At 43.0% G+C, this 25,907-nt stretch overlaps 1 protein-coding gene across 2 annotated transcripts in view; it reads right to left on the reverse strand.

Moving 5' to 3' along the window:
* The window catches only part of RAB11FIP4 (RAB11 family interacting protein 4), a 203,814-nt gene that overhangs the window by 11,005 nt on the left and 166,902 nt on the right, over positions 1-25,907 (reverse strand). For both annotated transcript variants that reach the window (XM_001368386.4, XM_007485572.3), the window contains 11 exons: positions 19,288-19,511; positions 18,370-18,561; positions 16,882-17,016; positions 13,606-13,641; positions 12,252-12,351; positions 11,591-11,694; positions 11,070-11,210; positions 5,528-5,609; positions 5,101-5,238; positions 3,692-3,850; positions 285-428 (listed from right to left, as the gene is read on the reverse strand). In XM_001368386.4, coding sequence (XP_001368423.1) covers positions 285-428; positions 3,692-3,850; positions 5,101-5,238; positions 5,528-5,609; positions 11,070-11,210; positions 11,591-11,694; positions 12,252-12,351; positions 13,606-13,641; positions 16,882-17,016; positions 18,370-18,561; positions 19,288-19,511 — 1,455 coding nt within the window. The remainder of the gene's footprint in view (positions 1-284; positions 429-3,691; positions 3,851-5,100; positions 5,239-5,527; positions 5,610-11,069; positions 11,211-11,590; positions 11,695-12,251; positions 12,352-13,605; positions 13,642-16,881; positions 17,017-18,369; positions 18,562-19,287; positions 19,512-25,907) is intronic.

Consider the following 25,907-nt stretch of genomic DNA (forward strand, 5'->3'; position numbering starts at 1 on the left):
CTATTTTAGCTCTAAATCTATTATGAATCTTCCTAGGCCTCAATTTTCTCATTCGTAAAATGAAGAGACTGGATAAGATAGTCTCTAAGGTACCTTCCAGTGTTGTCAGTCTTGACCCTGGTTCCTTTTGCAGGCATGAAGGGTTTCTTAGATCAGAATCAGAGGAGGAACACAGGTTCAAGGATTGATGGATGACCTAGAATTGCCTTTTTAAAAATGTTTTTCTTATGGATTTCCCAACTTGAAGCACTGGAGGTAGCTCAAGAGGCTAAGCCTGTCCTTACCTCATCCCTAGAGGCTGAGTCGATCTCTGCTGCCAAAGACTGGGCTTTGGTCTGAGTGGCAAAGAGATTCTTTGCTTCATAAAGACTGAGACTTAAAATCTGCCCATTCAGGTCATCATTCTGATCTCGGAGCTTCTGATTTTCCTGTCAAAAACATGAAAGCGGGGAACTAAAGGTTATCAATTAATCAACCAATCAATCAAGTCATGGGCAGCTCCTATGCACCAGACACTGTGTTGGAGCTCTGGATACCACAACTAAAATGAGAATCCCTGTCCCCAAGGAATTTATATTTTCCTGAAAGGGGGAGTGACCTTCAATCAACCAACTGACATTTCATAAAGCACCTACTATGTGCCATGTACTGTGCTAAGTGTTGATGATACTAAGACCAAAATGAAAGAGTCCTCAACTAGCATCTTATATTCTGGAGAAGAGGGTCTTTCAATCAAACAACCAACTGATATTTCATAAAGTACCTATTATGTGCCAAGCACTATGTTAGGCACTGATGATACAGAGACAAAAGAGAAACAGTTCCTGACCTTAAGGAGCTTCTATTCTCCTAGAGAAGCAGTGTATTTACATACAAGTACATAAGGAATAAATACAAAATAAAAACTGGTAGCCTCATGAGGGAAGTGTGATTGGCAGACCAGGGAAAGCTTCCTGTAGGAGGAGGCATTTGGGATGTCTCTTGTAGAAGGAAAGGGAATTCATGAAGCAGAGATGAGGAGATAATTCCTAGGAGAAATAACTGGGTTCCACTAAAATTAAGCTCTTATCTCAGGTTGTTTCTCCCCTCCTTCTAAGGGAATGGGTATGTCACAGGGTTCCAGCCAGGGTGCCTGGGAGATAAAAGGATATGTTGTACGACATGGTGGCTAGAGAGCCAGCCTTAGAATCAAGGAGTCCTGGATTCAAATCCTAGTCCTGATACAGGGTTATCACTGCCATCTTGGGTAAGTCACTTACCCCTTTCTCTCCTGGCTCTAGGCAGCAATGTAATATTTATGGAGTGGGAAGGGTGTGTGTGTGCATTGTATCCAGAGGTAGAGAGGAGAGGCTTGAGCCAAGGAATATGCCCAGCAGGCCGGGCACCATGGAAATGTGCCCAGCTGTGCTTTGGGGAAGTCATCTGAAAACACCATCTGTGCAAAAACAGAAGGTTCATGGAATTGCATTTATGACCTCCTAACAAGGAGCTCTCCAGAACAGGGGTTCTTTGTTGTTACAGTGTTATGGACTCCTCTGGCAATCTGGGGGGAGCCCAGGGTCCCCTTCTTAGAATCATATTTGTGGTCTGCATTTGTAAGGAAAGAAATGCTAAACTTCAGTGAGAGGTTACAGAAAGTAAAGATATAAGTTATCAGTTTTCCAACCAAGATCACAGAATCCAGGTTAGAAATCTGCACTATGCCAGGCCTGGAATCTGATAGTCTTGAGTTCAAATTTGGCTCTGAGCTCAGCTCCTCATCTTTAAAACAAAGGGGTTAGATTAGTTAGGGTCCTAAGTCCAGCCTTGGAAAGAGGCAGGAGCCATCTGCCTTGGAATCCCACTTGTGACCCTTATTAGCTGTGTGACTGTAGGCAAATCACTTCCTTCTGAGCCTCAGTTTCTCTATCTGTAAAATGTAGTACTTTCCTTATGATCCTGAAGCTCAGATGAGATTACATTAATCTCCTTTTAAACACTGAAGAGCTGATGAATTTGAGCTGTTCTTGGTACATACATTCCCTGTGCATGTCCAGGTTGATTAGGGGAATGGGTGGGGGGCATTCAAAGTCAGCCAGTTTCTATAAATTGTTTTGTTCCCAAGAACAGCTAGTAAGTGCCTGAGGCAAGATTCAAACCATGAAAGCCCTTATTCTCCCTATTACCCTACTCAGGGATAGAGGGATAGGAACTAATGTCCTAGGTGAGGAAACTCCTTTTGCCAGGGAAAACTGGCACCTCTGTCAACTTGTAGATTTTGCGTGAGTTGCCCAGATCATAAAGTTCAGTTTTTAGATTTAATCACCAAAAGTATATACACCCCACTCACACTTGAATGGGGGAAGTCTGTGACCCACGTGTGCTCCCCTGGGCAGTCCTAAGCAAAGCTTTAGTTGTAATTGATACCCGTCAAATGGAAGGTAGTCACAGGAAGTGACAAAAAGGAACGATCTTTAACAATGCCAAGAACTTCCTGTGAGGGCTCTCTTAGGTCTTTTGTCTTGGACTTAACTTTGGAGGAGCTCAGGCTTGAGATCTCAGACTGCTTCCCTTTTGGACTGACACGTGGCAAGTGAAAGGCTGACTCCCTTTCCTAGATTTTCTAAAGGGACTAGCCTCAGGAGAGACCTACTCTCTTGAGAGAAGCTCCCTGCATCCCCAGGTCCTTGGTTGAAGGCTGAGGCCCCTCCAGCAAAGGACTAACTAGTCCTGCCTGGGTTGAGCCGGGGGCCAGAGCAAAATACTTAGTGTGTAGGCTAGATTTCTTACCCTTTTCTCTCTCTTATTTTTCTTATGTTCACTCTTTTTATATTTTATAAATAGATTGTTAAAATATATCTCCTTGGAATTAGTTAAATTCCTGGCGACCCTACTCTTAAATAATCCAGTCTAACCTTTTTATATAAAACCCCTCACAATTTCTTTACCCCTTACATGAGTTCTCACATTCTCATGCGGGAGACAATGTGCAAACAAGATACTTTTGTGGTTCCCTTGTGTCCGACTCTTCATGACCCCATTGGGGATCTTCTTGGCAGAAATGTTGGAGTGGTTTGCCATTTCCTTCTCTAGCTCATTTGACAGAGGAAGAAACTGAGGAAAACAGAGTAAAGTGACTTGCCCAGGGTCACACATTGAGTAAATGTCTGAGGACCAACTTCTCCCATTAGAATGTATCCCCCTTCTCCAAGGGCTGTTCTTGCCTGTTTGAATTTGTATCCCAAGTACTGGCACATAATAAAGTCTTAATAAATGCTCTGTCCTCTTTATCATAATTTAGGCTCTCATGATCTCACCCAGACTACAAGAATAGCCTCCTTGAGGACTTTCTGGCCTCCAGTCTTATCAATTACCTAAGTTCTGTTCATTACCTGGCTTGTTGTCAGGTGGCCTCCTGCCTCAAGTCTTGTCAATTACCTGGCTTGTTGTCACATGACTTCCTGCCAAGTCTTGTCAATTACCTATCTTGTCACATTGCTTACTGCCTAAAGTTTTGTCAATTACCTGTCTTGTTGTCACATGGCCTGCTGTGAGACCCTGGTGGGGGCTTGAGCCATGCTATCACTATGGGCAGGAGGCTGGTTCCTGCTGTGTATGGCCACAGTTTTCTCCTTTCAGCAGTGGAAGGAGAGGTTAGGGAATGGATGTTCTTATTCCCCACCCCGATTGGGGTCCATCCTGCCCAACTCACCTGCTTGAGTCGTTTGATCTCATGCTCCAGTTCAATTTCCCGGGCTCTGGCATTGAATTCACTCATACAGGAAGAGGAGCTTCTTCCCCGACCCGGCCGTTCACAGTCCAGTTTGTAGAGCTGGAGGTGCTCCAACTCCTTCCTCAGGTCCTCGATGAGCTGTTAGAGCAACGACCCAAATGGGTAAAGTTCAATTCAATTCATCGAGCACTTATTAAGTCCCTACTGTGTTCTCAACATTCTACCAAGAACCAGGCAAAAGATAAAAGTGAGATCTCTATTAGGACCTCACATTCCATAAGACATGGGAAACATGGTATTTTTTTAAACCTTGCTTTCTTTTAAATTAATGTTTTACTTTTCATTTATATAAAAAAGTTTTAAAAATTATATATTATATAAAATATAATTATCTTTATTTTATTTCTATAACAAACAAAAGTTTTCCAAAGTCTAGAAAGCATTGTTTTCTTTTTTTTTTAAACCCATCTTCCATCTTAGAATCAATACTGTGTACTGGTTTCAATGCTTAAGAGTGGTAAGGACTAGGCAATGGAGGTTAAAAGACTTGCCCAGGGTCACAGCTAGGAAGTCTCTGAGGCCAGATTTAAACCTAGGACCTCCTGTCTCTAGGCCTGGATCTCCATCCACTGAGCCACCCAGCTGCCCCCTTGATGATTGCTTTCTGACACTTTTGGATTCATATTTTCTCCCTAACAAAGCAGCAAAAAACCTATAGTACTTTCATGTAATACATATTTCTATATTGGTCATATTGTGATAGAAAACACATATCACACATACAATAAAAAACTTATATAGGAAATAGAGTGGAAGATGGTATGCTTTGGTCTGCCTCAGATTCTCACAGTTCCTTCTTTTTAACCCTTACTTTCTGTCTTAATATCAATTCTAAGACAGAAGAGTGGTAAGGGCTAGGAAATGGAGGTTAAGTGACTTGGCCAGGGGCACATAGGTAGGAAGTATTTGAGGTCATATTTGAACCCAGAATCTCCCAAATCTAAGCCTGATTTTCTATCCATTGATCCACCTAGCTGCTTGGCAATTCAGTATTACTAGCCTCATAGACTTAAGACTTGGATGGGACCATGGGGGGTGAAAGCCCTCCCATCCTCAATTTTCTTACCTGAAAAATGAGGATCACAATATTTATACTACTTACCTCATAGAGCTAGATCACAAATTTAGAACTAGAAGAGACCTTTCGTTCACTCTCTCATTTTACAGATGAAGAAACTGAGGCAAAAAGCTGTTAAGGGACTCACCCAAGGTGCCATTTGAACTCAAGTGCTCCTGACTCTAAGACCTCTACTAAATGTTTTTCTTGAGATTTGTTTTTTACTAACTGGACCCCAGAATGTGGTGGTTCCTGAAAGCAGGTGACCCACCTCCTGAGTGGCCTCTCGCTCCTTGTGGAACTCCATACGGTTCTGCCTTAACTTGTCCATCATCCGCTTATACAAGTCCATCTCATCCTTGAGCCGGAGGCTGGTGTCTTCTAGCCGGTCGGACATCCGTTGTCGCTCCTAAAACAAGCAAGACACACTATGGTCAAAGGAAATGGGGAGTGATGTCTGCACGGAGAAGGGAGAGTGAATCAGCCAACATCTAAGGAGGCTTGCCCACCATCCCCAAAGAGACTCCATATCAAGGACTTCTCATCACATCTCCACCATCTACACTACCAAATCCTGCCTTTTCTGAGTCATGATTTCTAGAACACCAAAGCCTGGAGGGAAATATCTGGAAATCAAAGTAATGGAAAAATAAAATATTAATAATAAAAATTGTTTAATACCCCAACCTGTTTCTTACCTCATCTAATTTCTCTGTTTGGCACTTTAGTCGTGTTACTGTGGTTCTCAGTTCTGTATTCTCTTCTTCTAACTGTTGTACCCTGGAGAGAGGGGTGCAGAGAAACTAATGTTAATTACATTTAATTCTGGAGAATTGACCCTGTTTGCCTCAGTTTCCTCATCTCTAAAATGAACTAGAGAAGGAAATGGCGAACCACTCTAGTATCTTTACCAAGAAAACTCCAAATGGGGTCACAAAGAGTTGGACATGAATGAAAATGACTGAACAAGCCCCATATACAGGGAAGTAAAAAGTAATATCAAGGCTAGTGTAGAGCCTTGAATGCTACATTGGATTTAAATTGTACTTGGAAAGATCAAATAGTCACTGACGAATTCTGAAAAGAAAAGCTCCATTCAGAACTAGGCATAAAAAAGTTTAATCTGGTAGGAATATGAAAGAAGGCTTGAAGAAGACAAAGGTGAGAGGAAGAGATTGGTTGGGTGGTGTTGGTAAGAGTTTGGTTAGGAAGGAACCAAGGTCACGCTGGAGGTAGAAGAAAGAGAGATGGAGATGAGGTATGAGAAAGACTATAGGGACAGAAATATGGCTGCACGGTATCTATGGGAGAACCAGAAAAACAGAGCCAAGCTTAAACCTTTGAACACAGCAGTCTTGATGAACCACAGAATTGTAAACAGAGTGAGAATGAATTTAGAGGTTGACAGAGTCCAACTCTTTCATTCTAACAATGATGTAAAAGTCATTCTTTCTGCTTCTTTTTATTTGTATTCCAGGTCTTAGCACAGTCCCTGGAGCATAGTAAAAGTTGAAGAATTGCTTGTTGACTTGATTTGATTGAAGATCAGAGAGAATGGGTGATTTGCCTAGGGTCACACAGCCTGCAGAATAAGTGGATTTGAATGGAAGGTCTTCCCAAATCCAAGTTCCATTATCCTTCCACAATATCCCTCAAGTAGTGCCAATTATCAGTATAAAGAAGTCAGAGGGTTTGGGGAAAAGACAGTAGGCTCATGTGCAGTTTGAGGTACAACAGATATCCGGGTGATGTCCTGTAGACAGTCTATGACCTGCCTGAATAATGAGCTGAATGGTCAGCCAGATATCTGGGAATCCTCGGTGTAGAGGACATGGCTAGAGCTACAGGGGTGGAGGAGAATAATAGAATTTGAAGGTAGAAAGAGGTCTCAACAGCTGTCTAGACCATCCCCTACCTGAAAGAGTTCCCCTACTAAGAGGAAACCAAACCAATGGTCATCTAGCCTTCCTGAAGAGCTCCACTTAATGGGGAATCTCCTATCTTCAAGGTTTCCATCCAATCTCCAGACTTCTTAATTGTTGGAGTTTCTCTACAGCATCTTCCAGTGTTCCTAATTCTGGGACTGTGAAAAATAAATCCAATCCCCCTTCTACTAGGTAGCTTCCCCCTTCCCCCTTGAGTTCTCTCTGACATGCTGGGCCATCCCAGCTCCTCCACTGATGACTTCCATGTAGCACAAAGGTCATCCTGCTCTTTGACCTCTTAGTTAATTCCCCATGAAAACTTTCCAGCTTACCAACATCCTTCCTAAATGGTGGCGCTCCAAATGACTACAATATTCTAGATGGGATAGTATTGAGGGCAGAGTACAGTGGGATCATGATCATCCCTATTCCTAGGAGCTAGGCCTCTCTTTTCCCCCTTTACTTCTATTTGCATTTTTTAAAAAGCACGCACGCACCCACGCGCGCACACACACACACACACACACACACACACACACACACACACACACAAAACCCAATACTTTATTTTTATTAATACGGAAAAATGCTTTGCATGATTCCGTATGTAAAGTCTTCATCAGATTGTTTAGCCTCCCATAGAGGGAAGGGCAGGGAGGGTCAGAAGAAGGGAAAAAATTTGAAACTCAAAACTTTTTTAAAAATTTAAAAAATTGTTTTTACATGTAATAGTATCGAAAAAATATTTTCCCTCGATTACATGTAAAAACAATTTTTAAACATTTATTTGTTAAAGTTTTGAGCTCCAAATTCTCTTTCCCACCCTCCCCATTCCTTGAGATAGCAAGCAATCTGATAGAGATTTGCATGTGCCATCATGCAAAGCATCTTTCTGTATTAGTCATTTTGTGGAAGAGATCTCAAATGAAAACAAAAAAAAAAAGAAGTAGAAAGTGCAAGATAGTATGTTTCAGTCTGCACTCAGACTCCATCAGATCTTTCACAGAGGACATTTTTCATCATGAGTCTCTGGGACTGTCTGGGATCACTGCATTTAGACCTCTTCTGATCACAGATGTGTGAAATCTGTAAGCCATCTAATCTAGCCCCTTGTTTTACAGATGGAGAAATTGGGGCCAAGAGCAAATGACTTGCCCAAGGCAGTCAGCATCAAAGGCAAGCTTTGAACCTAGGTTTTTCTGTCTCCAGAGACCTTTCACTTTCCCTTGGGCAGAATCTACCACCTCAAGTTATTATTTTTTTGGGGGGTGCTGAAGCTGTCCCCCCTTAAGTCTTCATTTCAGAGGTGTAGATGAGCTCAGCTTTTTGAAGGACGGCTGAGGAAGAGAATATCCCTTGAAGGCAGGAGGCTAAGTGTGGTCCTTACTATCTGAGGCCAGGGGAGCTGGAAAAGACCCCCCCCCCAGTCCAGCCCCTTAATTTCCAGATGGGGAAGCTCAGGCTCCAAGGTCCCCTGCTATGTGCCAGGCATTGTCCTAAGCCCTCTTTTCACCAAAGCCTCTCCACATCCTCTCTTCTCTGGAATGATCCTGGGTTTGGGTCTCTTCTCAGAACTCTCACCTGTCTTGAGTGACCTTTGGAAAGGGACAAAGAGGATCGGAGCCTGCCCAGGCTTCCTGCTGCCAGGACTCCTTTGGGGCATTTCCTCTCAGTTTTCAATTTCCCTTGTCTCCAGAGGTCAGTTCTTAGCAGCTGCTGACCACCACCAAGGCTGTGACCACAACTGTAGCTCATGAGAGAACCAGAGAAATTCAGAAGCATCTGGGTAAGCTCAGTGGATAGAGCCAGGTCTAGAGCCAGGGAGGTTCCTGGGTCCAAATCTGGCCTCAGACACTTCCTAATGGTGTGACCCTAGACAAGAAACTTAATCCCATTTGCCTAGCTCTTGGCCTTCTGTCTTAGAGTTGTTACTAAGACAGAAAAGTGAGGGTTTAAAAAAAAAAACACACACACACAAAATAAATAGCACTTTTCTAGTCTTCTCCCCATTATCTGCCAAGACATCAAAAATGTGCTGAAAGAAAAAAAACCTGGTTTTGGAGTCAGAAGACTTGGGTTCAAGTTCTGACTCTGGTGATTATGACTTCTGCAACTCTGGGCAAGTGACTTCTCCAGTCTGGGTCTGCATTTCCTCCTCCCTGAGATGAGAGAATAGCCAGAGATGGCCAAAGGCTCCTGACAACTTTTCAATCAATGATCCAATCATCCCTGGAACTTGGACATGGTATCAACAAAGTTCCTACTTCCCTGTTTAATCAGCCCAGAGAAGGAATACTCTTTGCCCACAGCCACACAGCCATTCAGGGACAAGGCTGGGGACCAGAAGCTGGTGTCCCTGTTCTTGGTTCTGAGCTCTCCTAGGCTTTGTTCTGGCTCCTAAGAGGCCAGAAGTGAGCAGCCAGGTGCGAGGAAGCACTCCAAAGGGATTAAAAACATAACAACTCTTGGAAACAAGCCTCCCGAGTAGAAATTAAAAATAGGAGCTGGTTGTCAAAGTAAGTAAACAAAGCCCAGGAGTCGATAAGGGGATAATTTGCACTGGGCTCTTCAAGGGAAATGCTGCTCACTGACATAAAATTCTGGTCCACCCTCATCAGTTTCCCCAGATGCATCTTGGCATGACCTGGTGGATGGAGTGTTAGGCTTAGCTGGGAAGACTTGGGTTCAAATCTCACCTTTGACACTTCCCAGCTGGGTGATGCTGGGGGAGTTAATGCTTCACTTAGCTCAGAAGCATCAAAATTAAAAGCATTAAATCTGACTCCAGAGAGGATTGTTCCATTGCACCATGCCAAGGTTAAGTGGTTTTTCCATCAAAAAAGTATTAACTTCTTAAACTTTATTGTCATTTTTTTCTTCTGTGTTTTCTTTTGCAACATAGCTAATAAAGGAAATGCCTTTCATGACTGTCCATGAAGAATCTCTATCAAATTGCTTGCCTTCTCAAGTGGGGAGGAGAGAATTTGGAACTCAAAATGAAAAATATACATATATATTGGGGTTGGTGGTGGCTCAGTGGCTGGAGAGCCAGACCCAGAGACAGGAGGTCCTGGGTTCAAATCTGCCCCTCAGAGACTTCCTAGAGGTGTGACCCTGGGCAAGTCACTTAGCCCCAATAGCCTAGTTCCTACAGCTCAAGTCTGTCTTGGAACCAAACTTATTACCAATTCTAATTCAGAAGATAAGGGATTAAAAGAACAAAACAAAAAATGTTTAACAATGCAATGATCCAGGGCAATCCTGAGGGACTTAGGAGAAAGAGTGCTCTTCACCCCCAGAGAAAGAACCATGGGAGCAGAAAGCCAGAAGAAAACACATGATTTATCCCTTGTTTATATGGGTATAGGATTTGGAGTTTTGGCTTGAAAAGATTCCTCTATTACAAAAAATGAATAAAATGGAAATAGGACTTGAGCAATAAAACATGTATAACCCGGTGGAATTGGCTCCGGGATGGGGGAAGAATCCAAATAAGTCTTGAACAAAATTTACTATATATCAGATGAAAAAAATGTTTAAGATTTTTTCTTTGTGTGTAATTCAGAAAAAAAAATTTAAGTAGGGGCAGCTGGTTGGCTCAGTGGATGGAGAGCCAGGCCCAGACAGGAGGTCCTAGGTTCAAACCTGACCTCAGACACTACTAGCTGTGTGACCCTGGGCAAGTCACTTAATCCCAATTACCTAACCCTTATTGTTCTTCTGCCTTTGAATTGATATTAAGACAGAAGGTATGGGTTTAAAAAAAAAGGGGGGGGGTAGGGAAAGCTTCCTGTATGAAGTGGGATTCTATTTGGGATTTAGCCAAAGCAGAAAACAGAGCATTCTAGGCATGGGGACAGCTAGGAAAAATGCTTGGTGCCAAGAGATGGAGGGTCTTTTTTTTTTTTAAACCCTCACCTTCCATTTAGAATACGATAATAGTATTAGAGTATCAGTTCCAAAGCAGAAGAGCTGTAAGGGCTAGGCAATCGAGGTTAAGTGACTTACCCAGGGTCACGAAGCTAGAAAGTGTCTGAGGCCAGATTTGAACCCAGGTCCTCCTGACTCCAGGCCTTGGGCTCTGAGTCACCTAGCTTCCCCTTCTTCTAGGAATTTTATCACAAGAAGCTTTGGTCTTCCCATCCATAAAATGGAACTAAGACCTATGGTGCCATCAGGTCATTGTGAGGGTCAAATATATATACTTGGCACATTATTAATCAATCTTATCAACATTATTATTTTTTTTGGTCTGGTATTCAAAATGAGACTGCCTGGCCCCAGATTTACTGATACCTGGAGAGAGAGGACACACCTTGTGTTTAGCAGCTCGATCTCCGTGCCCTTCTCCTTCTCGAGCTTGCTCAACAGCTCCCGATGCCTCTTGATCTCCTCCTCTAGTGTCTGCTCAGCAGTCGTCTCCTGGTCTTTCATGATCTCTTCTAGCTCATGAACCCTGGGGAGAGGCAGCCATCAGGGTCACTTGGGTCCTCTGGCACCTGTTCGGTCTATCCCCTCCTCTCTTGCTAGGACTGTGACTGGGAGAGAATTGCCTGCACTCTGGCTCCCCACAAAGCCTCCATCCTCCTTTCTTCTGCCAATGAGAAGCCCAACTGGAAGTCCATCTCTGCCCCAGTCCTTTGGCATCACTGTTCTATCCACCTCCCTCTTGTTATGACCTCTCAGTGATTAGGGGAGAGTTGCCTGCACTCCGGCCCTCTCAGAAGCCTCAATCCTCCCTTCTTCCAATGAGAGCCCCAGCTGAAAGCCCATCTCTATCCCCATCCCTAGCTGGCATCTTTGCCCCTTTCCCAGGAAGAGCAAATGCACTGGTACCTGTGGACGAGCTGAGTGTTCTCTTGTTTTAATTTGCTCTTCAGGTCTCCATTGGTCAGACTGTCATTCTCTAGCTCTGTCACCTTTTTTTCCAGGAAGCTCACCTAGTGCATAACAGGAAGGGGTTGGAATAGGTGCATTTGGGGAGACCAAGCATCTCAAGCTGGTGGGGGGCTGAAAAATGCAGGTGGAACACACGTTCCCCTTGCAGGGTCAGGCAGGTGTGGATAGATCCATATACATCCTCCCTACTCATCTCCCAGATTCAGGAGCCTGATACACATTACGTACTTCATAAATTCTTTTTAAAAATCCTTATCTCCCATCTTGGAATCAATCCTGTGTATTGGTTCCAAGGTAGGAGAGTGTTAAGGACTCAGCAAATGGAGTTAAGGGACTTGCCCAGGGTCACACAACTAAGAGGTGTTTGAGGACACATTTGAACCCCAGATCCTGCTGGCCCTGGTACTTAATAAATCTCGATGAATTCACTTCCCAGGGGCTCAAAATAGCATGCTGCGGTTTTTAATGGCTCAAGATACCACTGGAACTTTTTGTGCTCCTTCCATGTCCTCCCCATCCCAATGCAAACAGTTCAGGTCCCCTCTCTTAAGCCCCCAATGCCCTAGGACAAACAAGGGGGAACCCAGTCTACCCTCACCTTCTCTGTGAGGTCATTATCACAAGAGTCAATGCTGTCCCGAAACAGGTCCTCAGTGCTGCCATTACTACTGCTGAAGTTGCTATGGTGCATGAGCTGCCTGTGAATGGCAAAATGGAAGCTCCATGAGGAGCAGGAAGGAGCCCGTTTTATTCTCTGTCTCCTGGGCATAGTTAGGGTTATTGATGGAGACCAGACCTGAGATTTATGGAAACTCCCTCTCCCAATGCAGTTTCTCTGAAACTCAGGCTCAGAGAATTGTCAGAGGCTCTCAGTAACGAGGTGACTTGGCCAAGGTCCCACAGCCAGGTCTTGAACTCATGATCTCCTGGTCCTGAGGCCAGTTGTTCAACTATGCTCTAGGCTGTGCCCAGCTCACAGTCCATGCTTAAGACTGATGGGGCTGCTGCTACGTGCCCAGAGAGCTTCTCATTCTGACAGGGCTGCCCAACCCAGCTGTGTGGCATCCAAAGGTATATCCAATACTTAGATGAATATGGAACCACAGATCCAATGAGTGAGCAGATCAGCTCCATGGTCCTTCCTTTCTCCATATCTCCATGATCCAGACAGGCCAAGGAACTTCAAAAGACCCCACACGTTTGGGGCCACAAATAGACATCAATCCAAAGATTTCAGATCCCTGAACCAGAGATCATAGATTTCGAGGTGGTGGGAAGCTTAGAGGTTACCTCGCCCAAGACCTTCCTTTTTACGTATGAGGAAACAGAGGGCCAGAAAGGTCCAGGGACCGACACAAGTTCACCCAGCTGGCCAGTGCTTCAAACACAGGGCTCTTTCCCTCATAGTGTAACCCTACCATCAGCCTTAAAAAAGACTTTCAGAAAGGCCAAATGGATGGGAATGGAGGGTAATCTAAGAGAACACTCTTCTCTTTCCCTTTTTAAGACATTCTTTGGTATAATGGCGTAAAACTTCCCTGAGAGAGACTCAGGGATAGTTTTTTAAAAATCACTAAAAATCAAGTAAAACAAACTTCAATTTTAAAAGAGAGAATAGGAAACTGTTAAGACTGACCCTTGGCAGGGGCTGGGGATCCCACCTAACAGGGCCACAGAGAGGATTTGGGGGATTTCTGGCCAAGGGTCAATGTTCACACGACTGAGTTATCTCACCAGGACTCTGCTAGTTGGGAGAACCAAATCAAAGCATTTTTTGGGACGGCTATCAGGGAAGACAGGGACAAACTTCTGTTGGGCAGTTATGCTTGGAATGTCCCTAACTGTTAAGTGTCTTAAGATGCTGCTGGAAGGTAAGGCAGAGAAGTGGGGGGAGGGAAGCAGAGCTGCCTAGTCCCAGATAAACACTCCAAAGCAGGACAACAGGGTCTTACCGTCCAAATGCCGTGCTAGAGATCTTCCGGTTGGGGCTGGGGGAGAAGAAAGGATAAATCACTGAGAGCATCCTTGGTCTTAGAGTCACAACGTCAATCACATTCAAGATCAAGTTTTGGAGGGAAAAAAGGGTGCCTTAGAGACACTATCTTGTTGGTGAAACATCACACGGTGGAAGTAGGGGAAGCTCCCTTATCCAGTTATTCTGCATAAATTATATTTACCATTCTGTGAACCCTACCCTGTATTTTCCATCTCTGAGCCTTTAAGGCTTGGCCATTCCCTTCTCCTGTCCCCTTCCTCCAATTCCATCTATCAAAAGGCTATTTTTTAAGGTCAACCTCAGAAACTCCCAAAGACTCCCTGGATTCTGCCCGTTTTCTCTTTTTTCTAGATCTGAACAGCTCACAGCACTTATTCTTTCTTGAATAGCCCCTCCTGCTGCCTTTATTTATTTGACTTTATGATGCCTGGCTTCCCACCCAACCTCAGCAGGAAGTTCTACCAAGCCAGGAGCCATGGCTTATTGACCTGGGTCTCAGCCACAGTGAGCTGCACAAATCAAGCTCTGCTGACCAAATCAACAATGCAGGCTTTAGACTCTATGTAGAGTCTACAGCTTTAGAGAGAGACTACAGTCTAGTTTTATATATATATACATACATATATACACACACACACACATTACAGTCTAGTCTAGCATTATAAATACACATATCCATACCCTAGTCTAGTTATATAGTCTATATTCTAGTGTTTTATATATATGTAAAATATATAGACTATAGTTATGTAGACTATTGTCTAGTTTTCATATTGTATATGTACATATATCCACATATATACATATATCCACAAACTATAGTCTAGTTAAAAATGTAGACTATAGACTAGTTAGATGGACAGAGAGATAGCTAGATGAATGGACAGAGAGATAAATGGATGGATGGATAGATAGATAGATAGATAGATACATAGTCTACATTTTTAACTAGACTATTGTTTGTAGATATATGTACATATACAATATGAAAACTAGACAATAGTCTACATAACTATAGTCTATATTATATATATATATAAAACACTAGAATATAGACTATATAACTAGACTAGGGTATGGATATGTGTATTTATAATGCTAGACTAGACTGTAATGTGTGTGTGTGTGTGTGTGTGTGTGTGTATGGATGGACAGAGAGATAGCTAGATGAATGGACAGAGAGATAAATGGATGGATGGATAGATAGATAGATAGATAGATACATAGTCTACATTTTTAACTAGACTATTGTTTGTAGATATATGTACATATACAATATGAAAACTAGACAATAGTCTACATAACTATAGTCTATATTATATATATATATAAAACACTAGAATATAGACTATATAACTAGACTAGGGTATGGATATGTGTATTTATAATGCTAGACTAGACTGTAATGTGTGTGTGTGTGTGTGTGTGTGTGTGTGTGTATGGATGGACAGAGAGATAGCTAGGTGAATGGATAGATAGATAAATGGATGGATGGATAGATAGATACATAGATACATAGACAGACAGATAGATGGACAGACAGACAGACAGATGGATGAATGGATGGATGATAGATTAATAGATAGTTGGATGGACAGACAAATGGACAGACAGATAAGATAGATGGATGAATGAATGGATGGATAAAGATGAACAGACAGATTGATGGAAAGGCAGACAGATCAATGGAGGGATAGAGAGATGATAAATGAATGGACAGATAGTTGGATGGGCAGACAGATAGATAGACAGACTCCAGTCAATAATAAGTCTAGGACTAATAAGTCAAGGCCCTTTTGCAATGAGCTAACTAACTCTAGTGCCCTTCTCTACTTAAAATCTTGGAGAGTTAATTGAATGGAATGACTTTGCCCAGGTCCACAGGGTGAGCATATGTGCTAGGTGGATTATAAACCCAGGTCTTCCTAATTCCAAGTCCAGCCCTCTGTCCACTGAGCTACATTGCCTCTTGAAAAAGTCCAAAGCAGGCTTAAGGCTAAACCAAAAAAGTTGGCTTTCTTCTCCCAAGTTTCAAGGAAGTTTAGAAAGATATTATTCTCAAGTTTTTACTCTAACTTCACCCCAGCATTTGAAAGGCTCATCCCAGCTTTCTCCTTTGGCTCACCAGAGCTGATCATGCTCTCAGCTACTTATAGATCACACAAATCAGTTCCTTGGCAGGTTAAATCTTATGACTACAGATTATAGGATCATAGATCTAGAGCTAAAAGGGGGTTTAGCAAACATCTAGTTCAATCCCTCATTTTATAGAAGGGAGAAGGAACTAGATTAGATCTCGAGCTAGAAGGGACATCAGTGGTCCTCTAGTCCAATTCTATCATTTACAGAAGAAGAAATCAAGTTCCAGGGAAGTAAAGTAATTTCTCCAATTATTGCTTGAATTCAAACAAAAGTCATCTGAGCAGAGTCCATGTCCTGCTTAACAAATCCCCCCCTCTAGGCCCACTGGAGGGACCAGGCCAACCTGTTGTTGGGTAGATGCAATTCCCATTTGGCCCAAGATGGAAGAGATCAGAGAACAAAAGACCAGAGAGGTGTGGCCCTTTTAAAAAAGTTTTTAATCCAATTAACTCTTTTGTGCAAAAAGGCACAGGGAAACAAGGCTAAAACTTTAATACAATCGCCCTAACAGGGATCCTTGCTTCAGGCTTTCCTTCAAAGCTAGTTAGATTATCAGAACAGCTGTGATCTATCTAATTTAAGGAAAAAAGAAAATTTGAACCTACCTCTATAGTTGATTTGTATAGATTAAAAATAAGCTATTAAAAGCTGATTTAGGGATAGTCATGGAAAAGGAAAAGTTTAGGAAAGTTAAGAAGATTGAGGGTATTTCATCACAACTGATGTGGTCAGCCAAATTAACTGTTAATTTTATGTGGTTGGACTCAATATATTATTGGTGGTCACCAGGGATTTTATTTCTAAATCCTAATAAAATGGGTGGATCTACTTTAAATACTGAGTTAACACTTCAGGAATTAAAATCTAAAAATAGACAGGAGATTACAATTTAATTACAATTACAATTTAATCTCAATAAAAAGAGCTAAATACCTTCATTGTTACAATCAGGAGATAGCCAAATCTAATCTTCAGAGCCCAATGGAACAAATGCACTATTGTGCAACATCACTCTTCCTCTTATGTTCCTTCAGGTCAGAGCTAGATTCAAAGAATCCAGAAATCTTCTTTGGGGCCAATGCTTACTTACCTGTTGGCTTTAAGGTTCTTCAGCCTGGCTTCCAAATCATTTAGCAGACTGACCTTCTTGCAGCACTGGGAACAGTAGACATCCAACAATTCACTGTTGTAGACATGCCTTGTTTTTCTAGGGGTCTGCCCTGCGCTGTTTGTTAGTGGGAAGGATAGAACTTTAGTTATCAGCTGCCTAACCTGATTGAGAAAAATATCCCCCTTGAACTGAGGCTCCAAGGTGGCCAAATGGCCAAGATACAAATAGACAAGATGGCCAGGATAAAAATAAACAATAACTGGAGTACTTTTAAGTTTGCAAATGTGAACAGATGCTGTCTGAATCTCACAACCCTACAGAGTGTTCACTACAGGTATTATCATTATCATAAGCTTTACATTAAGGTGAGAAAAACTTAATGTCTTTTTTAGATTCATAAAACTAGTAAATGTTTGGGACTGGATTTAAATCGAATTCTCTCCTGACTTCAAATTTAGTGAGTGTACTTTAGGAATGTCTAAACTCCCTAGAATTGCTGGCAAGGCAGAAATTACTCTCGGTACAGGTGAGATCTAGACTTTTCCCCCCAATATCCTGGAAGAAGCAGAGTGGAAGGAAGTTAAGTAAGTCGATGCCCATTTAAAAGTTAGGAAGACTGAGGACTTTGGTCTAAGTAGAGATTCAGGTTCTAGTACTTGAATTCTTCTGCTTAAGTAATTTCCCCCAAATGAATCTGAGTGGGTCTCTTTCCCAGGTATGAGATGGAGGGTTGCTGGAGACAAGAAAATAGACAGCAGTGACTCACAAAACTTGTCACATAAGAGTCAGTTTTTTCTCTTGCTCCCAAATCCCAAGGACTAATGATCACTGAGGAATGAACTAAGGTAGAGAGAAGAGTGAGACTGAAGCCCTTAAAGCCAGGGGGTATATGTTTTATATGATTGGTAAATGTTTAACAACAAGCTCTGGAGGAAAAGGATGTAAGCAGGACAGACATCCCCGTTTAATTCATCTTATTAAAATTTTAAACTCTTCCTTCTGTCTCAGCATCACTTCTAAGACAGAAGAGGGGCAACAGCTATGCAACTGGGGTTAAGTGCACTCTCACTCTCTCTCTCTCTCTCTCTCTCTCTCTCTCTCTCTCTCTCTCTCTCTCTCTCTCTCTCTCTCTCTCTCTCTCTCTCCCTCCCTCTTGTTAACAATTTCTGAGATGGAAATGCTAGATGAAAATGCTCCCACTGAAAAATGAATGATTAATGAGAGCTGGTTTGACCTGACTCAAGCTGACCCCAGCAAGGACTTTCTTACAGCCTGGTCTGTTTGTTAGCTGCAGGAATAAAATTGGGCAGTACGGTCAATGGGTCAGCAAGCATTTAAGTAATTATCTCAGGCCATGCTGTCTCTCCAAGAGCATTTCTGCTTCATTTTCCTGGGTATAAAAGCACCTAGTCACTCCCCCATCTCTTCTCTGAACCCCAAACTCTAGTCAAGTGCCAGAGCAGTCACCTGGAAGACACAGAGGACCCCAGGTCAGAGTAGACGTTGGTTCTAGTTTCATCATCGGGACAAGGGCTGCTTGGATTATATTCAACATCTTCCCCTTCTCCATAGTCTTCAAACTGCTCTTCGTTACTGATGAGCGAGGCCGTGGAGTGAGTGGAGAGATCAGATGTTGCTGATGGGTTGGGGATAAATGACCTGGAGGACCAAGAAAAACCTGCTTTTCTTGCTGGTTCTTACCAATAACACTTTCATTTCCCACCTCCAAGCAGGGCTGGAATGTCCTCCTCCTCATTTCTGCTTTCTTAGAACCTTGGCTCAGGTACCACTTTCTGGAGACCTTTCCTGGTCCCTCTTCTCCCCAGCTCCCTCCGTGCTAATAGACAAAGAATTGGTCTGGATGCCAGAAAGACCTAGGTTCAAATCTGTACTCTATCATCAGTGGTTCACTGACTTGCCTGGGGATCACATAGTTTGATACAAACACAAAACAGGACTCACAAAAGGGGAAGCATCTTGCCCAAGGTAGTAGTATAATTAGAGCCTATGCACTAAAATAAGGCAGCTCAACTCTATTCTTCCCACCTCCAAGTCATTCAAAGCTGATGGCACTATAAAGAATCAGGGGGACCCTAGTTGAAATCCAGTGTCACTAGCTATATGACCCTGGACAAGTCAGTTAATCTGCCTGCCTCAGTTTCCTTAGCTGTAAAATGGAGAAAATAATAGGCTAGGATACTTGAATAATAGGATACTCGGGCTCTATCTAAATGCTTATTCCCTTCTCCTTTCTCCTTCAAGGAGGCATCTCCCATCCCAGCCCTGTTAGCCCATCATCAGAGATGGAGGAATCCTCATCAATTGGTACCCAATTAAGGGAGGTGGTCATCTCCCTATAGGAAAAGTACGGGATGTTGTACTCACTTGTCACCTGGAAGAAAGAGGCCTCCGAGGACCTCATCCTTCTCCTCTCCTGGACTCATGTCAGATACTTCCAGACTTGGAGCACTATCAATGGCGCTGTCCATGTCAGATTCGTGAAGGACTTCGTGCTGGGCCAGCATCATGGCCTCGTCCTCAGGAAAGAGGTTGGGTTCTCCAAGGGTCCTCTCACTCTCCAAGCAGACGGGATCCTGGATCTCACTGCCCTGAGACACGGAGAGAGAGATACAAAGCCTGAGAGGTGGCTCAATGGGTCATGGGCCCCAAAGATCCCACACATGAGAGGTGGATGACACCTGCCTTCCCAGAAGGTGAGGAGTGATAGCAGAAAGAGAATGGGCTTCGGGCCAGGGGCACCATAGTACAATGCGAAATGTGATGGATTTGGAATCAGAACTCGAGTTCAAATCCTGCTTTAGTCAAGGTGGGACTCTGGACAGGATGTTTAAATAATCTGGGCCTCAGTTTCCTCACATGTAAAATGAGAATGTTGGATTAGATGGTTTCAGAGACTATGATCCTATCATTTCATTTAAGCCTCAAACCAGCCTTATGAAGCTGGTGCAATTCTTATTTCTCTTTTATAGATGAGGAAACTGAGACCCAAAAAGGTTTCTTTAAAAAAACTTTATCTTTATTTTATTCCAATAACAAATGTACACACGAGTTTCCCAAAGTTACATGATTTGTGGTGTCTCCCTCCCTGCTACTAGAGCTGACAAGCAATTCCATTGGATTATACATATATGATTACTCAAAACATTTCCATATTATTCATTTTTGTAAGAGAATAATCTTATAAAACCAAACCCCAAATCATATACCCAAATAACCATAAAGGTTTTATACAATTGGCCAGGCTCAAGTGGCTATGGAGAATGAAGGCAGAATTTGAACTTGGGCTTTCCTGACTACAAGACCAGCATTCTACCAATCAATCTATAGGTTAATCTATAGGTGCATACTGGGTGCCAGACACAGTGATAGATACTGTGGATATAAAGAAACATTCCCTTCTTCAAAACACCTCTTTCTCTTCCCCTCTCCACTCCCCTTTTCCTCTCTCTCTCTCTCTCCCTCTCCCACACACAGGGCATCTCTAGATCTAACCCTCTATCCAGTGAGTCCCTCGCTGCTGACATTCTAATGGAGGAGACAAGTATATGATGATACATGATGAGGTGGTTGGGATGCTCTCTAAAGTTCCTTCCTCCTCTAAATCCTAAAAACTTTTATTCAAAGTTGTGAGAAATCTCTGGGAACTGCAGGAAGATAAGGAGGAAGATAAGGAAGATAAGGAAGGAAGATAAGGAAGGAAGGAAGGAAGGAAGGAAGGAAGGAAGGAAGGAAGGAAGGAAGGAAGGAAGGAAGGAAGGAAGGAAGGAAGGAAGGAAGGAAGGAAGGAAGGAAGGGAGGGAGGGAGGGAGGGAGGGAGGGAGGGAGGGAGGGAGGGAGGGAGGGAGGGAGGGAGGGAGGAAGGAAGGAAGGAAGGAAGGAAGGAAGGAAGGAAGGAAGGAAGGAAGGAAGGAAGGAAGGAAGGAAGGAAGGAAGGAAGGAAGGAAGGAAGGAAGGAAGGAAGGAAGGAAGGAAGGAAGGAAGGAAGGAAGGAAGGAAGGAAGGAAGGGAAGTAGGGAAGGAAAGGAAGGAGGGAGGGAGAGAGAAAGGGAGGGAGGACAGTTAGTGATTATGATCTTGGTACAAGGGAGAGTGGCATATGCCAGCTGGCCACCTGGAGATTCATCACACACAGGCACCCATTTAGAAGGTGGTACTTCTGGCTCTCTCTGTCACTGGCAGGACACTGCCAAGCCAACAATAAACCTGGAGCTAATAGCCAAATAAAACCATGGTGATGATAAGCCAGTCGGCTTTGGTGGCGAGGGCCTGGATGATTACAAGCTTGTATTTCTTACGAGCCACTTTCCTCCCCAATGTTCAAGGTGTCTCTTTAGTTCATTACCCCCAAATAAAATGGAGTTGAGAGTGAAATGGAAAATCAGAACACAACTGTGTTGTAAGAAAGGACAAACAGGTTAATTTTAGAAAAACATGGAAAGATCTGCAAGGAATTCAATTCTGAAGTGACCTGAGTAGAACCAAGAGAACATTATAGACAAGCAACAGCAATACTGTTTGATTATCCACCTCCAGAGGAAGAAGGGATAAATAGAAAGAAGATGTAGGTTTCATATATGCATTAAACATAAAATTGAGGAAGAGGCACTTAGGAATGAATGACTTTCAAGGCCCACCCCAGGGAGACTGTGGGCCAAACTAAGGATCCAGGAAGGGTTGCCTCAAGCTTAATTGCCTTTGATGAGTCTCCAAGAATGCATTCAACTGAAAAAGCCTAATAGATTGCAGAGCTACTACCTGTGGGCCCTGGAGAGAGGAGATAACAGTCCCTGCCCTCCAGGAGCTGATATTCTTTTGGAAACATATATGTGGATAAGTAAATAGTAAACAAATATCAGGTTGTTTCAGGGTTAGCTGGGGAAACTAACTATGGAGAATCAGGGAATGGTCCTACAGGGAGGTACATTTGAGCTGAGACGTTGAAGCCAGGGGTTTTAGGAAGGGGCTGGAAACAAAGCATTTCAGGGATGGGGCCTGAGCACAGGCCCAACATGATGTGTTCAGAAAGAAGGAAGAATTTACCAACAGCATGGCGTATGCCCAGTGCTGCCTGCCCAGAAAGATGCTCCTGATAGTGACAGGTCAGGAAGTCCTTGGCAATTGGGCAACTTTGACTTCTTATCTGGCAGAAAAAGGTTCCTTTCTCTGAGCTGCCTGTCTGCCTCCTCCTCAGTTAACTGGATGCCAGGAGAGCCAGGGCTCAGCCTCCAGGCAGCTCCTTCTCCTGGTGCACTATACCCTGCACTCATCATAACTGAACTGGGACCTTCAACTGCCCTCATCACCTCAACCTGATCCAACTGAACATCTGGCCTGGTAGAGTGGGTGGGAATTGCAGGGAGGAAGAGAAAAGGGGGAGACAGGAGGGAGAGAGATAGAAACAGGAAAGAAGAGGGAGAGAGAAAGAGGGAGAGAGAAAGACAGAGAAATATTGAGACAGAGATAAAGAGATGGAGAGAATGAGGGGAGGGGGAGAGAGAAAAAGAGAGGGGGAAACAGAAAGGGAAAGGAAGAGTGAGAGGGAGAGAAGGGAGAGAGCAGATATAGAGGGAAAGCAAAGAGAGGAGGGGGAGAAAGGGAGGGAAGGAGGAGAGGAAGAGAGGAAGAGAGACAGAAAAATAATGACAAAGATTCAGAGGGGGCAGACAGAAGGCCAGAGGGACAGAGAGGCAGATTCAGCTCTCCAAGGTAGTTCAGTTCTGCATGTAAGATGAAAGTCCAGAGGATTAACAGGCAGGGCTCACATTCCTAGAGCCTTTAAGGTTTGCCATGTCTTACACTGGCTCATCTGATCTTCACAGCACCCCTGTGAAATCACAGGATGGAAGTTTAGAGCCAGAAGCAACCTTAAGAGATCATGAAAAGTCTAACTCTGGAGCTAGTAATGATCCAAAGCAGGATTTTTGAACCCAGGTCCTCTGCCTTCAGAGCCAGGTTTCTTTCTGGGAAGAATGGGGGATATCAGGAACACTGAATCTCAAATAAGCCAGATCTGGCCATGAATACTCAAGATAACCAAAGGGTCAGGGGTTCAAGAAGATGATCAAAGTTGTTCTAGACCACTGCTGCTGCTGACTAGGATGATGATGGTTAATGGGAAGGAAGAGGAAGAGAGAAGCCTGAGAAAACTTGCACAGAATGGATGCAAATCACTAAGTTAGAGTATAGTGCAGTGACCACAGGAATATAAAGGATCCTCACTGAAGACTGAGGTCACTTTTCTAAGGGGTCTTGATTTTAAAGTCAAGAAGGGAGGTGGAAGAATACAGGTAAAGGATGAGGCATACGTGGTCAGAAACTTATTTAATCTGCTTAACTATGCTCCTTTATTACAGTAGAATAGTCCATTAAAAAGCATTAAGTTTCCATTTATGTGTCAGGCTAGAGAACTAGAGATGCAAAGAAAAGCAAAACTATTGTTCCTGCCCTCGGGGAGCTCCTGGTCTAATGGGGAAGACAACATTCAAATGATTATGTACATAGATAGTCTAAAAGAGAGATAGTCTCTGAAGTAGGGCAGGGGGAGATCTGAGCTGCATCTACTATGGTATAATGAAATGAGAATTAAAAAAAAAAAAACTATCATAAAGCTTAAAAAAATCCTTAAGTGACTTGCCCAGGGTCACATAGCTAGAAGTAGCTGAGGCCAAATTTGAACCCAGGGCTTCCTGACCCCCAATCTGGTGCTCTATTCAAAGTGCTATCTAGTTGCCCCTAATGTTGTTAATTGTTTTTTAAAGAAAAAACAAAACAACTATTCAATTTTCCTGCAGCTTTCCTTCTCTGCAAAGCATAAAACCCTTTTGTTTACGATTTGAAACCTAACACAAATGAGTTGACTGAGTCCATCTAAGCTGTAAAGACAAGCCATCAAGGCTGGATTGACAGAATGTGTGACTGTGCCCACTTGCCAGTCATCCGTGATGCTAGTAAAACTGTGGAGCACACAAGGGAGGTGACAAGGGCTTTGAGCCAGACCTTCAGCTTGCTCCATTCTCAAACGGGAAGAAAAGCAGAGCCTTTAAATGATAGGTTCAGGAGTTTGACTTTAATTTGTGGCAAAATTCTAGAATGTATGATTAAAAGGGATGACTTGCAAGCCCTTTGAGAAACAGCAGCTATTACAAGGCAGCATGGGCACATCAAAAACAAGCCATACCAGACTAACCTCTTCTTCTTCTACATCAGTAGAACAAGGGAATGCAGCAAAAATACCTGGATTTCAATAAGGCATCTGGTTGTTTCTCATGATTTTTTTGTAAGATAAGACAGAAGGGCTGAGGGAGGTTAGATGGCTCAGTGGATAGGGTGTTGGGATTTGGGTTCAAATCTGACCTCAGACACTTCCTGGTTGTGTGAGCCTAGGCAAGTCACTCACTTAACCCTGTTTTTCTAGCCTTTGCCCTTCTGTCTTAAGAGTTGTTACTAAGACAGAAAGTAAGGATTAAAAAAAAAAGACACAGGAAGAGCTAAAGGATAACATAGTTAGATTCAGAACTTTAAATGTCCAACCCCAAAGAGTAGTGATTTAACGGATAGATGTCAATCTGATAGCGGTCTTTAATGGAGTACCACAGGGCTCTTTTCCATGGTTTAGTTCTGTTCCACCCCTTTATGAATAACTCTCTAACATAAATCCTCATCTGAGGTCCCTAATCTAGCTAGTCCCCTTCCTTTGGAGACACTCATCAATGTCTTTCTAAAATTTGGCAACTGGAACTTAATGCAATACTCCATTACTGACCATGGTGGAATGCAGTAGATCTTTGCAGCCTACCATGGGAGGAAAGACATGGGATTTAGAGACAGAGGACCAGGTTCTTACTAACTTGCCTATGGAGGTTTTTGATGGTGTCCCACCTCTCTGAAATCCGGGTTTATTTCACTTTGGTCTTTTTATCCCCAGCACTTATCAGAGGGCCTGACACGAAGTATGAATGATTGAAAAGGCATCTATTAAGCATTTGCTGTGTGGCAAGCATTTGCAAGCAAAAGGCAAAGTGGCCCCTGCTCTCTTGAGCCCACTCTCAAATATGGAGAGACAACACATAGAAGGTTTCAGCTGCAAGTCAAGTAGGGACTTAATAAATATCTGCTGATTAATGCCTTGGATGAAGGCCTAGATAGCACACTTATTGAATTAACAGATAACCTTCAAACTGGGAAGTTCGGCTAACATGCTGAACAGCAGAATCAGGATCCAAAAAGACCTCAATGTGTTTGAATGATGGGCCAATCTAACAGGTTCCATTGACCCCTAATAAATGTCAAGCCCAAAGCTTGGGTTGGGGGCAGGGAGGTGAGGAGAAGAGCCCTATACAAATACAAAGGATTGGGGGGGCAGCTAGCTCAGTGGAGAGTCAGTCAGACCTAGGGATGGGAGGTCCTGATTTCAAATTTGGCCTCAGACATTTTCTAGCACTGTGACCTTGGTCAAGTCCCTTAATCCCCATTGCTTAGAACTGACATTTAGTGTGTTTTGCATGATAATACATGTATGGCCCATAACAAATTGCTTACCATTTCTGTGTAGGGAGAAGGAAGAGAGGGAGGGAGATGGTTTAGATCTTTTAAATTTTGGAAAATGTATGTTGAAGATTATTATTATATGTAATTGGGAAAATAAAATATCTGGATTTTTTAAAAAAGAATTGATACTTAGTATCTATTCTAAGACAGATGATAAGTGTTTGTTTAAAAAAAAAATCTGGGTTTTTTTAGTGGAGTTATGGCAGACTTATGTAATTTTAGGCTCTACTAACCAAAGATGCCTAGTGCCCAAGATCAGGGAAGTAACCATATACTAATAGCCAGCATTTACATGGAGTTTTCAGATTTGCAAAGCATTTTATAAATACTATCTCATTTGACCCTTAAAGTAATCCTAGAAGGAAGGTACTATTATAATTCCAACTTTACAGATGGGTAAACTGAGGCAAGCAGAGATTCTCAAGTGATTTGCCCAG

The sequence above is a fragment of the Monodelphis domestica genome, chromosome 2, assembly GCF_027887165.1.
Source record: "Monodelphis domestica isolate mMonDom1 chromosome 2, mMonDom1.pri, whole genome shotgun sequence".
NCBI classification, from domain to species: domain Eukaryota; kingdom Metazoa; phylum Chordata; class Mammalia; order Didelphimorphia; family Didelphidae; genus Monodelphis; species Monodelphis domestica.